General features: G+C 37.6%; 1 protein-coding gene across 1 annotated transcript; it reads right to left on the reverse strand.

Moving 5' to 3' along the window:
* Window positions 1-2,154: 2,154 nt before the first annotated feature.
* ANKRD46 (ankyrin repeat domain 46) lies at window positions 2,155-8,973 on the reverse strand. The gene is made up of 3 exons (XM_009077323.1): window positions 8,633-8,973; window positions 7,231-7,389; window positions 2,155-2,749 (listed from the first exon to the last, which is right to left on the reverse strand). The coding sequence occupies exons 1-3, from the start codon at window positions 8,941-8,943 to the stop codon at window positions 2,533-2,535; spliced, it is 687 nt and encodes a 228-aa protein (XP_009075571.1). The 5' UTR covers window positions 8,944-8,973; the 3' UTR covers window positions 2,155-2,532.
* Between the last annotated feature and the right edge of the window lie 6,190 nt (window positions 8,974-15,163).

The raw sequence follows: 15,163 nt of genomic DNA on the forward strand, positions 1-15,163 counted from the left end.
AAAGTCCTCTTTCTATTCCCGTAAAAAAGACAGATTGTGTTTACTGAAATCTAGTGTACAGGATGTAAATTCATTCATTAGAATCAACCTTTTAAAAGGAAGAGGTTAATGTTTATAGATATATTGAAAGACACAGCTGTCCTTTTTCAGTAACAGAGGCATATACAGAACAAATTCTCCTTTTAGTCAGACATTTAGCATGTCCTTATTGCAGAGCAGCAGTCATCACACAGTCATATTCAAACAGTGCTTTGGATTCCTTTCTGGTTTAAAAAATGACATATCTTAATTAGAAACACACAGTTTTTAAAACCTTTTTAATGCTCAGTTCCTGTATACACTCATGTATACAGCAAAGTGCAAAAGGCTACTTAAGGCTCAAGCTTGGTTTTCTTGGTTATGTTTTCTACTCCCTCATAGGTAATCTTAAATTTTGAGAGGCCTCTGGATCACATGTTCACTACCTGAAATCTCACAGAAGAGAGACAGCCAGACAGCAACTTCAATGCAGCTGACAGTAAAACAGGCAGATCTAAAGAAACCGAGCTCTGACCCTCATTTATAGCAGCAGCATGGTTGGCATTGCTCAGGGAGGGAACCTCCACACTTCTGAAATCCTCAGTACCAACGTACAACAAAAACTCTGTAAAATGGGGTAGAAGTATTTCTGCTGCACTAATGTAGTAAGAAACCAAAACATATTTACTCCACATATTTATTTGCAGTATTGACCCATACTGAGATTACAATTTCAAATTATGCAGGTAATACATACTGAAAGACAATGTGATTATTCAAGATACAGAGTATTATCAACAGAAATGTACTTATGCAGGCAAGTAAATGTAATTTAGGTATAGGATGAGTTTATCTGTTCATGAACAAAGGTACAATAACTGAAATATTCAGGAGGATGCTCTGGTTTGTTTTTTTAAGAGACTTTCCTTTCTGCAGCACTGTGCTGCTAAAAAAGTATTGTTTCATGAAACTCTAACTTAAGAATTGAGATCAAGATTTATTCAGATGCAATTCAGAATGGGGCCCAGCTCAGTGAAACCCACATCACACACCAAAACAAAGACAACAACCCTCTTCACTCACATAAACAAGAAAGAAAAACATACATGGTACCAGAACAGAAAGATGTAGGTTATTTCTTATCAATACTTATTAAATGTGTAAGAAATGTCTGATGCTATTTAGCAACAATTTATGAGTGGCTGGTTAAAAAAATTAAAATTATTCCTTAGGTTCACAGAATTAATTTTATTTGGGATTCTCAAGGCAATGGCAACAAAGAGAATTAGATGTCTAACCAGCAGAGGAGGAGAGAATCCACTCTCTTTGAAAACCTCAAACTAGCTATGCAATACCTTTCCAGGCTTCATAAAAACAGTACCTAACCAATTCATATCCCTAAGTTATTTACCACAAAGGATTTCACAGCAAAGTACAGAATGGGTTAAGATTTTATTTCATACAATGTTCCTAAATATTAATATTTAAAATATTTTTATTCTGCATACTCAGAAAATAACTCATACGTCTGTAAGCACTGTCTGAAAACAACTGAAATGGAAAACAATTCTAGAAAGGAATTCTATTCAATCAAGTTCTCTCCACAAACATGAAAACAACACAATGATATGGTTCAGTCTGGTCCTTGTGGGAGGAAGAAAAAGTTATCCTTCGTGACGTATTTCACAATGACCTTACAGAATTATTATATACAGAGCAGAACACTTAAATCACTTTTTAATCACCCTTACAAAGAAAGGTTTGCTTAGTATCATTTCAACAAAACTGCAAAATTTTCAGCCCAAGGCTGAAAATACTTTACTTCCAAAGCACAACAAACAGCTTAGTTCTACAAAATGTACTTCAGGCAGGTATTAGCAACACTAAATTCACCTGGGGAAGAAGCACTGCATTAACCTAATAAATAAAGGAGTGACCTATACATTAAAGACACAGCAAAACTTGAACTATTTCTCATACTTTTTATAAACTAGCAAATATGAAACTATGGAGATGCATTAAAATAAATATGGAGTCGCAGCTTATTACTGTCTATATATCAGAATGTGTTACTTACATTATTCAGATTTCTTGAGGACTTTTTAAAAGAGTATTTTTCGTTCAACTGAAGCACACACAAAAAATCCAGCAATACACTTACCTCACCTCATAGGGAAAATAAATCAAAATTGATTCTGTACTGGGATATGTTTTTCATACCCAGGAATTTAATATTCATTATGAAGGGCCTTTTCTAATCATAATGTTTTATCAGCAGAGAGGATTATCCTTCACATCTTGCTTGCAAGTCAAGATAAGTCAGAGGTAGCTTAGGAATGCTTTAGAATTTAGTGTTTTACTTGAAATGAATTAATCCCTCTTTCAAAGGGGTTAATAATAAGTACAAAAGGCAAACAGTATATACAGCTGCCACTGTCTGCACCGAAAGAATAAACACAAGAAGCTCAAAATGAGATTAGAACAGGGAAAAGCACAGTGCACTTTGCATTTGCTTCAGTGCACCAGCTCAGGCTGGTTTTCTACAAAAGGAAGCACCCCACTAACATAGTATGCTATTCCAAGTGACAGAAGAGCAATGACAATGATGAGGAGCAGCACCCTCCAGAAGCCCAGGTCTTCCACAAACTCTTGCCATGTCGTGCGGAAACTGGAGAGAACTCCTTCACCTTGCTGCAGGTTTGGATTAAGGAGGGAATGGCTTTCCATGGCACTACAAAGGATTAAAGTTAAAAATACATCAGAGCAAAAGAATGCACCTTTGAACATGACAGTAATCCTGCTGAGGGCAACCCAAACATCCAAAATTAAAATTGGACCTACCTGCAGATTTATAGCATTGCCTCTGCTAAATCAAGACAAAGCAGATCAGGAAAACCCTCCTAACTCTAAACTTAATTTAGCTGAAAGGATGTTTCATTAACCTGCACAAAGAGAATGATATTTACATATGTACAACTGCACAGAATTTGCAGGTTGCCACCCAGAAGCCTCCAAAAGTCAGTCCTCCTAATTCCTCCTACGTATGGCTTAGTAAAATGCAATGAAGCACAAGCTAAAACCTCAAGGGACACAGCTCTTGTTAATACAGCAAATTATGACTAGAAGTAAAATCTGATGAATAAAATGGAAACTTTAACCAATATTAATTTAGTTTCTGAATTCTGTAGTCATCTTTACTACTCTCCTGCAGGTCTTTCTTAGATGCCTCTTCTCTAGCATAAAAAGAAAATCACAGAAAACAATAAATCTGGATAACAAGGAGTTCAGAAAGTTTCTGAACAAGTTGGCGTTGCTGTGTTTTCTGCCATATGGCTTTCAGCAACTGCTTTGATGTTTTATCATACCACATCAGGCTGCCTTAAATTGTCAGACTATAAATTAGGGACTGCAACTCTCACTTTTAAAGGAGAAACAAATATCAAATCAGGATGAGGCAGTCATCTTGACAATGAATCACCTTTAGAAAAGATGCAGGTTGTCTCAAATACTGCATGGCTTCCTGCACAATTCTCCCAATTTTGCTGGTTTCACAAATGGTTTCTAACAGGAAACTTTCTCTGTTGCTGTATGAAAAACCTCATAAAGAATAGGAAAACTTTCTCATTGTTTGATTTCAGTTATGTAAAATTTTGCCACCTGCACAGTCCTACTGCTCCCCACTTCACTGAAACTACATACACAGGTGTTTACAGGATCAGGCTCTGACAAACACAGAAAGGAAATGGTGGAATCAGCTATGTACTCAGGGATGTCAATAGCAGAACAAACTAATTTTTTCCCTCCCTTCCAATTGCTTTCAGTTACTATAATCCTAAATATTTCTTATAGCACAAATAATGAAAAAAATCAGGGAAACTTAATTTCCAAGTCAAAACTAATTGCAGAAGTGCTGCTGTTTGTGGTGACAGGAATAAACTGACAAACAATCACTGTCAGAAAAAGGCCTCATTTATGAATGTCTCTTCCAAGATTACACCCCAGGAAACCTTCACACTATTCATAGGGTATTTTTTCTCAGGAAGTACAGCCACTGAAGAACAATTAACCTAAACTCCCATATCTTGCTGAAGTATTGCAGCATCACGTGCAGAGCATTTCAGAAATTGCCTATTAAACAGCTTGTATTTTTGTTATTTAAATATTTACCATGCTGTAAAGCTATTTTTGCTTGCCCATAGCTGCAGGATTTAGTCATCTTTCTTGCTTATTATGATTTCCCAAGCAAAACAAAGGGCCTAATAAAAGACAGCCACTGGTGTAGAACAGAACTACTCACTCATTAAGTACTAACTAGTTAATACATAACCACAGAGAGGTTAAATAAAGGTGCCCTGCAATTTAAGTGAAAAGATCACATGCTTGCCCATTAAATAGGAAAGGGTACATAGAAACCATTTTTGCTATTTTACATTATGACCCAATTAAAATCAATGTTATTCAAGATATTTTTTCTTATTATGATTTACAGCTGCCTGAGAAATGGCAATGCAGCAACACGTCCTCAGAAGAGTTTGTGCCACACAACCCAGACAGATGTTCTCTTCTTTTTCCAGCAGGACATGGAAGTTCACATTTGGACACACTTGTGGGCACAGCCAGAGGTCATGCTGGGCTGTGCAGATGGATAGATCATCTGTGCTAAAAGACAGACAGAGCAAGCTCTGCCTCCTGACTGCTCAGGGCCACTCCTCGCTGGGAGCAGGGCAAAGCAAGGCAGCAGGGAGGGCAAATGTGACTTGGGAACACAGCTCTGGCCTCTGCTTCCAGAGCAGCAGCCATTGTATGTAATAGGGAGCAGAAAACTAAAGTCAGAGACTGTTTTTAGACAGAGCATTATTTCCCCATAGGTTCATACATAATGTAAGAGAACTGGGAGGGAGAGGACAGAAACATTCACCTAAGAGTCTCTAAAATGTGAAAATAATATTAAGAGGGAGGAGTGAAACTGTGGAGGCCTGAAAAGCCAAATGTTACAAAGACATTATTTATTTACAAAGCAAACAGCACACAAGCTCACTTGCTTTTGCTGCTGTAGGCATCTGCTATTTGTTGTTTTAAAAATAATGTATTTCAGACATTTTAAACAAGTTCCCAAACAAGCTGGGTAGTGCACTGTTTATGTCTCTGTGCCTCTCCCCAAGGAGAGTTGCTGACTTCCTTGCCAAAGCAAACAATATAACATTTAGGAAGGTCAAATGACAGAAAGGAAGCTATGATCATTACAGGGACACTATCGACTCCAAATCAGAATTCAAATGGGGCTGAGCTGTTGGTCCATATGTTTAAACAAAACCAGCATAAATGCATTTCTGTGTGATAAGAAACTTCATAAAACTTAGTGAGGTCAGAAAGGTAACATGCACAAATTCTTCTAATTTATACCCATGTAATTTTTGAGAATAACATTAAATTTTCTATTTTGGTGCTTAAATCTCTGATGAGTGGGGTCACTTGATGTATAAGAAAGAACTTCCAATCTGGTCACTGGGAGTGTTTGACATTATTTCTGTCATTTTGTTGGTTTCACCTTCTCTATTTCCTCAGATAACTCCATCTACACAGCCTCATTTCCATTTGCAGTACAGGCTGTGAACATCTTGGCACAAACTGAACAACAGTTATGTGACAAAACTCCTTGTCTTTTGTGATATAATGTTCATGATCATTATTAGACAACATTAAGAAAAACCCAAATTTGAATAAATACAGTGTAAGAGCAAGTATTCCAAACAATGCTGATATCCTGTTTCCAGCATACATTAAAACTAAAACAGTATGGAAAAGATTTCTTGCATTATTAATCCCAGTTCCATGTTCTGTCATGTTTACTGGCAATTCAGTGATTTCTGAAAGTGAATTATCCTCCTTTGAAACTTGCAAGGCTTCTTGCCTCATCTAAATCCTACAAGAAGGCGTTTCTTGGAAGCTCATTGTAAAAAAACACTCCCAATTTTCAATCACAGAAGTATTTGTGATTTATCTGTATCCTCTGGCTCTTATGCTATCATCATCTCTTGTCTTAAACAGTTACTTTATTTTGTTCAAAACTAGTATTTGTCAGCAGTCACACACCTCTCAGCCTTCACTCTGCCCACTAAAATGAGCTCGAGCTCCCTCCTTTTGCACTCAAGTAAGGCCTTTCCACACTTTTACAGGATAAACTTTTTTTGAATGGGGCTAAAGAGCATAATGAAATATACTAGACAGCAGAGTCACTGTTGCTTTATACAACAGGACTGACAGTTTTCTTTACTTAGTGAAAATACCTTGTTTTGTGCTTTGTAGGTCTTCACTGCCTTTTTGAGGGTAGCATCAACTGGAACTGACTAGTGCATCAAGCCTTTTCTCCTATACCTTTATTTTCTGCTGAGGAACTTTTATTTCATGGCACACAGCTTTTGGTAAATAAAGCTGCATTTTGTACTACTGAATCACAATTTATTCCCACTCATTTCCTCTCCCTTGTAACCCTCATGTTTTTGTCTGCACTATCCCAATTTTCCTCTAGGTTGCCTATATCTCACTTCTTAGCATCACTAACATGCTTCTACTATTTATGCTTCTACTTTTTTTTACTTAAGAAAATTAGAAGTAAGCACAGTCCCAGGACCACACCTTTAGGCATTCCTTAGGGACTTCCTTCTCACCCTATACTTTCCCCTAAATGTTCAGCAATTTTCCTGAAATCTTCAGTTCTCTGTGAACTGTCTCTTTAGCCACCATGAAACCCTTACTCTCCCTCTTTTCCAGGACTACTACTGATAGAGATTTCATCTATGGCACCATATAAACCCCTTTATTCAAGTTCAGAGAGATGAAAAGTCTGCTACCCCTTCTTTGCACATCTTATCAAAAGGATGTCAGGTCAGCCTGATATTAGCATTTTGCATTTCACACTTTTTTCCTTTGGCTTTGTGATAAATGGTAGAACATTTGTATTTGGGACCCTATAATGGAAAATGAGTAATTATTTTTTAAAATTTCCACTATAAAATTAAAATCTCAATAGAAATTTTTTTTCCTTACATTTGATCTGTTTAAAGAGATTTTTCCAAAATTTACCATTTGATTTTGATTCAGTCAGGTAATATCAGGCCAAATTTGATATCTGTTTTCAGAAATAAACAATCACAAAAACTTAAAAGCCATAATCAGTATTTCTCCCAGTAATTAGTTTTGTTTGGTAAATACCTTTCGCTTTCAGCCGTTTGCATTGTTTCCAGCTTTGAGTGAGCTCCTCTGTTAAATCCTTTCACCTCTTGCTCCTCTAAGGATTCCAGCAGTCTAATCACATCTTTATTCACGCCTCTTCGTTTGGCAAGAACAAGTGGTGTTGCACCTTGGTGATTGCTAAAGTAACCCCACAAAAAGACAAAAAAATTTTGATATAGAAATTTTGTTGCAAGTCAACTCAGCATAACATACTACAATTTAATAAGTCCTCAGAACTATTTCCTGTTGTATCAGACAGTAAGAAATGCCTGTCTATACAAGTTAGAGCATAATTTAGTATAGAAGAAAATCAGTATATTTAGGCATGAAATTGCACAACTCTTTTCCCCCCAAAATAAAATCAAAATTCCTAGTACTCTAATCTAGTTGGAATTTCTGGGTGTTATAACAAAAAATAAACAGTAGATTTATGGCAATGTTCAAGTTTAAGCTTAATTTCAAAAAGAATTGTGCAATCTGGCTCCTCATAGCTCCTTTTCCATGAGGGTATTAGGACATCAGGCAAAAATGAAATAAAATACAGATGGTCCCTCTGCTGCTATTAAAATAATACTGAATAGGACCAGAGCTGTTTGAAATGAGGGAAAAGAATTCCCAAACCACAATCCATAAATAATCTGGTCTACCAATAACTTGTGAGTTGAAAACATTAATGAGGGACAGGTGAAAAAGGAACAGATTACAAAACTAAAAGGTTTTGACTTTACTCTTGGTTTTTGCACGTGTTGCGAACATGAAGAAAGTTCCACAAACAAAGTAATTCAGTACAGGAATGAAACAGCTAGTTATTTTGCAGCTTGAGAGCTTACATCTGAGCACTGGCATCTGACAGCTGCTGGAAGCCAGAAGGACAGAATATACAATATTTAAAAGAAGGACTGACTCACAGACTTTGAGGGAGGGCGAAAGCACTGAAAGGAAGCATTGTTACCCGAGGAGTATGGGAATGAACTGACATGCACATATACTGTATTTTCTTTGTCTTATACAGTACAACAATAGAACTGTGGCGGACAGAATTCTCTTTAAGTAGTCAATGTGATTTTTCCTTTGGTGCCAACCACCCACACCTGGTTGTCTGGCCAAACCAGGGCAGCAATGTCATCAGTGAGGCTGAATTAGACACAGGCAACCCACACCACCAGCTGCTATTTTTATTTGCTCTGCCTGTGGTACAGACTAGCAGAAACGGCCTCTTATTGTTTTCCTGCCTTCTTAGTTTGTGTTTTTATTAAGTAGTATCTTTAAAAAGTGGAATTGCACCAAATACAGCATTTTAGCAACAGCCGATTTATATACAAGGCTCTGGTTGACAGAAGACTAATACATTATAAAATATGTGCTGTAACAAATGACTTACCAAATATCAATTTTAAGTCCATTAGAAACCAGGAACTGGATGGTATCGACATGCCCACACAGATGAAGGGCTGTGTTCCCTTGGTAATCAGTGGCCAGTAGGTCAGCACCGAATTTATGCAGGAGTTGACAGATATCTACATTTCCTCTGGCTGCAGCCAGGTGAAGGCCGGTTCGGCCCCGGCTGTCGCGAATGTTTGGGTCGAAACCGCTTTCCAAGAGTCGTTTGGAGTAGTTAAAATCTCCATCAATGCAAGCCTGCAGCAATGGCACATTTGTCTGGGAAGAGTCGTTTACAAAAACGTAGGACATTGTTCTGATTCTCCCTGGAGAAGGTGACCAACCTGCAAGTAACAGTGGGAAGAAATGCTGGTGAAACCAGGCAAATAAACATAGCCCAAACGCTGGGAAGACTGCTCAGGGTCCCAAACAAGAAGGCAAACTAGCTTATAAGCCATCTCTGAAATCCTCCTGAAGTACCATTAACTTTTTGTGCTGCATTCCCTGCTGGTAATATGGAAAGAGACCCATTTACTCTTACTCACACCCCTGGAAACAGCAGCAAAGCTTTTGTTATTACAGAAAATGGCTAAGATCACTGCCACAAATGCAAGACAGGTGATTAGCTTTCACCTAGTAAGGAATCACATGTAGTAGGATTGATACTAAAGCACAAAGCACCATAGATTAGGACAGAGAGGAAGAACCACCTGTCATAAATGGGAAAAGTATAAACAATTCAGTTCAGGGGCACAGTGATGTTAACTGCAGTTTTTATCAGTTATAAGCAAAGCTACTCCAGTGGGATTTTCACCATCTGAATTTGAAGTTTGATGCACAAAGTTGCTAAAAATGCTTAATAGAAATACTAATTCGCTCATTCTGCAAGAAATATATTTTTCAATACTCTTTGCAGAACATTATTTTTATAGTGCCACAGATATACAAACTACTGAACAACCAAGAATAGCAACAGGGACCACAGAAACTGAATGCATTAGGTGAAATTGCCCATCTGAAAATGAAAGCTGCAAAGACAATGGTAAAATCAAGTACAGAGCTACGGTGGGTTCAACCAGAACCTCAACATGGAGAAGCACAAATGTAGTTTTCTTGGTTTAATATTAAATAAAGGATTAAGTCCTATTCTGTATCACGATCTAAAAGAGAAGTATAAATGTTTTACCATGGATGACTGGATATAGAATATTTAATGAACTATGATTTAAGTTTTGAGAAGAGTACTTTAAGGATGAGTCAGACAATGAGGGTATGATGACACTGTGTGTACAGGACACAGAAAAGATGACTCAAAAACAATCAGGAAAAAAGAGAAAGACAAGCCATTAGCAAGAGAATGGTAAAATGTGCATGAGACAATGGTAAGAAGAAACTAAAACATCTAGGAGACTGAACAGCAGTCTTCTCTTTGCACTGCCTCAGAGAGTAGGTAAAAAGGAAAAAAGAGTCATATAAACTAGCAAAAATCCTTAGAAGAAATCTCAATATAGACATGCCATGGTCCAAATGACAGGAGGGAAAAGTGATTTTACTAGATAAGCTTTGAACAGAAACCAAACCGAAACTTCACTTGAAACAGTATTTTTGACTTGCCCAGGGTTTCTATTTTGGGCTCATGGTGTAGCAGATTAACTCTCTGAACCTCTTACTAAAACGGCTATACACAGATTTAAATTTTCTCATCTATATAAGGTATCCTTCCACACCAGTGCACTCATTCAGCCAGGAGAATGGAAACATGGCCAGCAGCCAGAGAATTCAATTTAAAACCTCTCCTTTTCTGAGAGTTCATAATGTCTATATTTTATAGCTCTTCCCCTATGTTATAGATCACATTCAAGATCAAAGTAGCTACAGAAGTAATTTCAAAATGTTTGCACACTGGTCTGAACAACAGCTGTAGCATTTAGGGCTGTTGAGGTTAATAAATCATATTTGAACTTCACCAGGTTCTATTTCCTAGCTGGACAAATTCTGCTACATGTATCAACACCGTCTAGTTTTCCAGTGCAGGAATAAACTATTTTTTTTGGACACTGAAGAGAAAGAGATAGGAATAAATTCTACATCCTGGTATCTGTATAAGGAATGGTATTAAGCAGAGTACCTTCCCCCAGGCTGCAAGTATGTTTTTAAGCACATGATGGTGTGTCACTGGCTCAAGAACCCTCTTCCACCACCATCTCCAAGAGCAAAAGGCCATTTCACTCACACACTGTAAAACTTTCTGTGGACACTGAAGAGAAAGAGATAGGAATAAATTCTACATCCTGGTATCTGTATAAGGAATGGTATTAAGCAGAGTACCTTCCCCCAGGCTGCAAGTATGTTTTTAAGCACATGATGGTGTGTCACTGGCTCAAGAACCCTCTTCCACCACCATCTCCAAGAGCAAAAGGCCATTTCACTCACACACTGTAAAACTTTCTGTGCAACACTGGTGTCATTTAGGGCACTAACAGCTTTCTTATAACCCTCTTCAACAAGAAAAGACAATGTAATTAGTGACATTTCCAATGAATATGATACAACCCCCTGGGTGCTGCAAAGCTAGGATTCACAGCTGACAGCAATTTCAATTTTCTTGCCCATTTCCTGCCCCAATCTCAAATGATATGAGAATTCTTCTTCGACTCAGCGAGTCCAATCTTTGCTGAGAAAAACAGTGGTCCCAGTTTCTGTACAATGTGCTGGTGACCTTTAGATTTTGCACTAAATCTTTCCTAAAGCAAGATCATAAATAATTTTCAAACCTTCAATTATCAGCCATAGTAACAGCATATCAACAGCACAAACCCCTACTTGTACTTGACAAAAAGATCATGATTCGCTTGTGAAATAATACTGGAGTGTTTAAACCTGTTTAATAAAACAAGACCTAACATAAATCAACATGAGAATATTGTACTGGAAGAGACTCAGACTGTTTGAGAAATGGCATGGCATGCTCTGTTGAATGTAAGCTAATGTTTATATTTTCATACCAGATGTGTATGTCTGGTAAAGCCTTACAGAACTCCCCAACTGTGATGAAACATTAGCTAATAATGCCAAGGAAAAAAGTTACCTCCTTGTCTTCTCAGGAAAGGAAGAACAGAGATTAGCAGTTAACAGAAAGTGTAACTGGAAATAATTCTGACTCAGAATTTATTATCACTTGAATCTTCTCGAATTGATCACTGATGTGTAGAAGACTAAAGTGAAACCTTATTATTTCACAGTAAGAAAGACATAAAACCAGCAAATCCTTCTTCCCAACACTTAAAAGGTTGTGGACTAAGCCAATGCATTCACAAAAGAAAAAAAAAGATATGGACCATCTGGTTTGATTTATCTTTGTGATTAAAAAGACTTTTTCTACAAACACAATTCTATTTCACATATGGCTACCTAACCTATGCCAGATACAAGCTGCATACAAAGTTGAACTATGCACCATCTTTAAAATGTCAGTCCCCAAATGAGATGTTCTTGCCTCAAATTAACCCAATTTAGCAAATTTTCCTGTCAAATAAAACCCATAAAAAATTTGCAATAGTCAACTCAATTAGGTTTTTTTAATAAACAAATGCTGGTTACATTTGTTTATAAAATGTAAAGCTGTCCAGACTATGTATCAAAAGGATTATTGCTGCAATGAATATCTAATGCAGAGGATTCAGAAACAAAATTCCAAAGCAACTCTGAACCTGTCTAGGAGCTGATATACCGTGGTAGGCCTGATTTCAGAGGCACAAATTAGGACAAACAAACTTGCATTAGTAACAAGACACAAAAATATTGTGAAATGAGTGTTCTGAACATCCATGAGAATGACTACTACTATGCATTGAATAAATCCCATTTGTAAAGACTGAAGTAAATGACTGCTTCTAAAAATGCACCACTGTCTACTGAAGATGTACATTAAATAATACTTCTGTTTAAAAAAAAGTTCTGCTGTTAATAACTTGGTACTTCGACAGAGGTTTAGTTTTGTGAAACAAAGGGAAACATGAAGACATCCTTCCAAGCTAGAAGGATTCTCATTAGAAACATGTGATATAAGAATACATTTTCCCTAGATTTATACAACTTATATAGCCTCGACAGAGAAGTACACTCTTATTACACTTTTATTATTAATTTTAGAAATTATGCCATAAGCCAGTTCTTCAATGACATATGTGGGCTAATACAGGATGAGAAATTTAACCAAACTGGTTTGTTTTCAAAAGGAATGACTATACTGATTCTGTAAGAATAATGGACTTTTATTTTCTAGGAGCCAGTTGTCTCTCACTGTCCCGTGTACCATGGTAACTCAGTGTCACACACTGATCTGTTGTAGAACACGTTTACGCCGGCAGAAGCCATCAGTGATCTTGTGCAATTCCAACCACAGAGCTAAATGCAAGTTCTGTCACTTCTTAGACTAGTCCTAAATTTGTACCAACCATGGGCAGTTTTATTTTACAGTAAACACATGTTGTTGTCTCTGCCTTCTCATTAAGTTCAACAGCTACCAAATAGCTCCAGAAACAGGACAGAACAGCTTGACTCTGAGACAGAGTCACTAATGGGACCTGTCCCTCCACTACAAAAATATTACTGAACCTGCCAAGTTGTGATTAATCACCCAGTCACTACTACATAGCATATATCAGCACCGCAAAACTATAGTATTTCCCAGAGCATTCAGAAAAACTGAATTGTCCCTAACTTAAAACAACACACCAGAACAACACAACAATACCAGATTGCTCAATCCATGAGCCTCCTCAATATTAATGCACACTTTGACATCTAAAATATAAGAATCAGTAAGACTACCCCTAGAGAAACTGCCACCGCCAAGAAATGGAAACTGAAACAAAACCGAAAAAGTAGCATCCCCCACTCCATGACAGCAGAACACACAGTATGTGTCAACTCCCTTGTGGCAAACAGCTTCCTCTTTCTGTAACGCACTTTGAGAGCACATCAGTGGCAGTACCTGGCAGAGCTCTTCCTCTTCAGGATTTAAATGAATGAAAAACATCCCAGTACTTTGCTTAAACTGCTGAGGGAGAAATCCCTTGGTAAGTTTTCATGCACACATGCATTTATGTGTAAGTTACTAAGAAGTCATTTAACTGAATAAATGTTATATTTAGTAAAAGATTATGTGATCAACTCATTTCCATTTAGGAAAGAACCTCATTATCTACATCAAGTTTCACTGAGAGCTCTGTATATTCTATTAGAAACCTTTATCTATTCAGTCCAACTGGAACAGAGTTTTATGGCTCCACTAATAAGGATCTGCTGCTAAAAGCAGCACCTCAGACTCAGCAGAGCATGATGTCTGTTTTACACACAGATGTATTTTGCAGCACTTTTCCTTTCTAACTTTAGCTATTTTTTCAACGGTTCCTGGATTCGAGGCATCACAGTGGGATTACAAACCCTACATCTCCTTTCATGTCTCTAGTCAGACACATGGGTATGTGGTAATACAGGAGCATGATTTATGCCATTTGTTTTCAACCATTCCCACTCCTTTATGTAGCCAGGAGACATATAGGTACATTCCCTTCAGGTCAGGACTATCCTGCCAAGTAGGAACTTTGGTGCACAGCATATACAAAGTGCTTCATGAAAATGTTTTAACAACTATTGCTGCTCTTTTATGGATCAGCAGGTGATGGCATTGGGAAACAGGGAGCTTTGCTCATCAGTGTACAGTATGTCAATGTTACAAGATAAAAAATATACAAGGCTTCAAATGCCAATCCAGGGTTGCTTCCCCTGATAAAATAGCACAAGCTTTGTGTATTTTTGTACACAAAATAAGGGAACAATAAGAAAGAGATAATTAATTCTTTTAAAACACCTTTAACAACAAGCACAGTCACAAACATTTTATACTTACTATACTTAACCAGTAATTCAGTTGCATTACATGTTTTAGTGTACTTAATTTCTATCAAATATACAGGTAAATACTTTTGAACATTGCTCATTTTTCATCTTCTGTACAAGAACTACTTAGGACAAAAAGGCAATTTATAGATCTCTTCACATTACCTGTAACTTTAATTCTCCACAACTGGATCAGTTTATAACAGACTAGAGAGAATTCATTCCACTCCCAGTTAAGTGTTTGTGTTTAAAGTTGCTGCAGACTCAAAGCAGTTTTCTGGAAAAGAAGGCAACAGTACCTGAGCAACAAGGGATCCTTCCTCGTCTCTGGATGGACACTGCCACCACGTGGACTGACAAATTCCTGTCCGACTGGAGTGACTCATAAACCCTGTAGCATGGTTTGAGTTGGAAGGGACCTTAAAGGTCATCTGGTCCACACCCCTGCCATGGGCAGGGACACCTTCCACCAGACCAAGTTGTTCAGTGCCCCATCCAGCCTGACCTTGAACACTGCTAGGGATGGGGCAGACACAACATCCCTGGACAACTTATTCCAGTTCTCCACCACCCTCATAGGAAAGAATTTCATCTTTATGTCCAATCTCAACCTGCCCTCTCTCAGTTT

The sequence above is a fragment of the Acanthisitta chloris genome, unplaced genomic scaffold (genome assembly GCF_000695815.1).
Source record: "Acanthisitta chloris isolate BGI_N310 unplaced genomic scaffold, ASM69581v1 scaffold29086, whole genome shotgun sequence".
Taxonomy (NCBI): domain Eukaryota; kingdom Metazoa; phylum Chordata; class Aves; order Passeriformes; family Acanthisittidae; genus Acanthisitta; species Acanthisitta chloris.

Excerpts from the sequence above, each read along its gene's own strand:
- ANKRD46 (XM_009077323.1), bottom strand. The coding sequence starts at position 8,943 with ATGTCCTACGTTTTTGTAAACGACTCTTCCCAGACAAATGTGCCATTG. Across the intron at positions 7,390-8,632 it reads GGACTTAAAATTGATATTTG|CAATCACCAAGGTGCAACAC; the intron begins GTAAGTCATTTG and ends GGGTTACTTTAG. Across the intron at positions 2,750-7,230 it reads CAAACGGCTGAAAGCGAAAG|TGCCATGGAAAGCCATTCCC; the intron begins GTATTTACCAAA and ends AATCCTTTGTAG.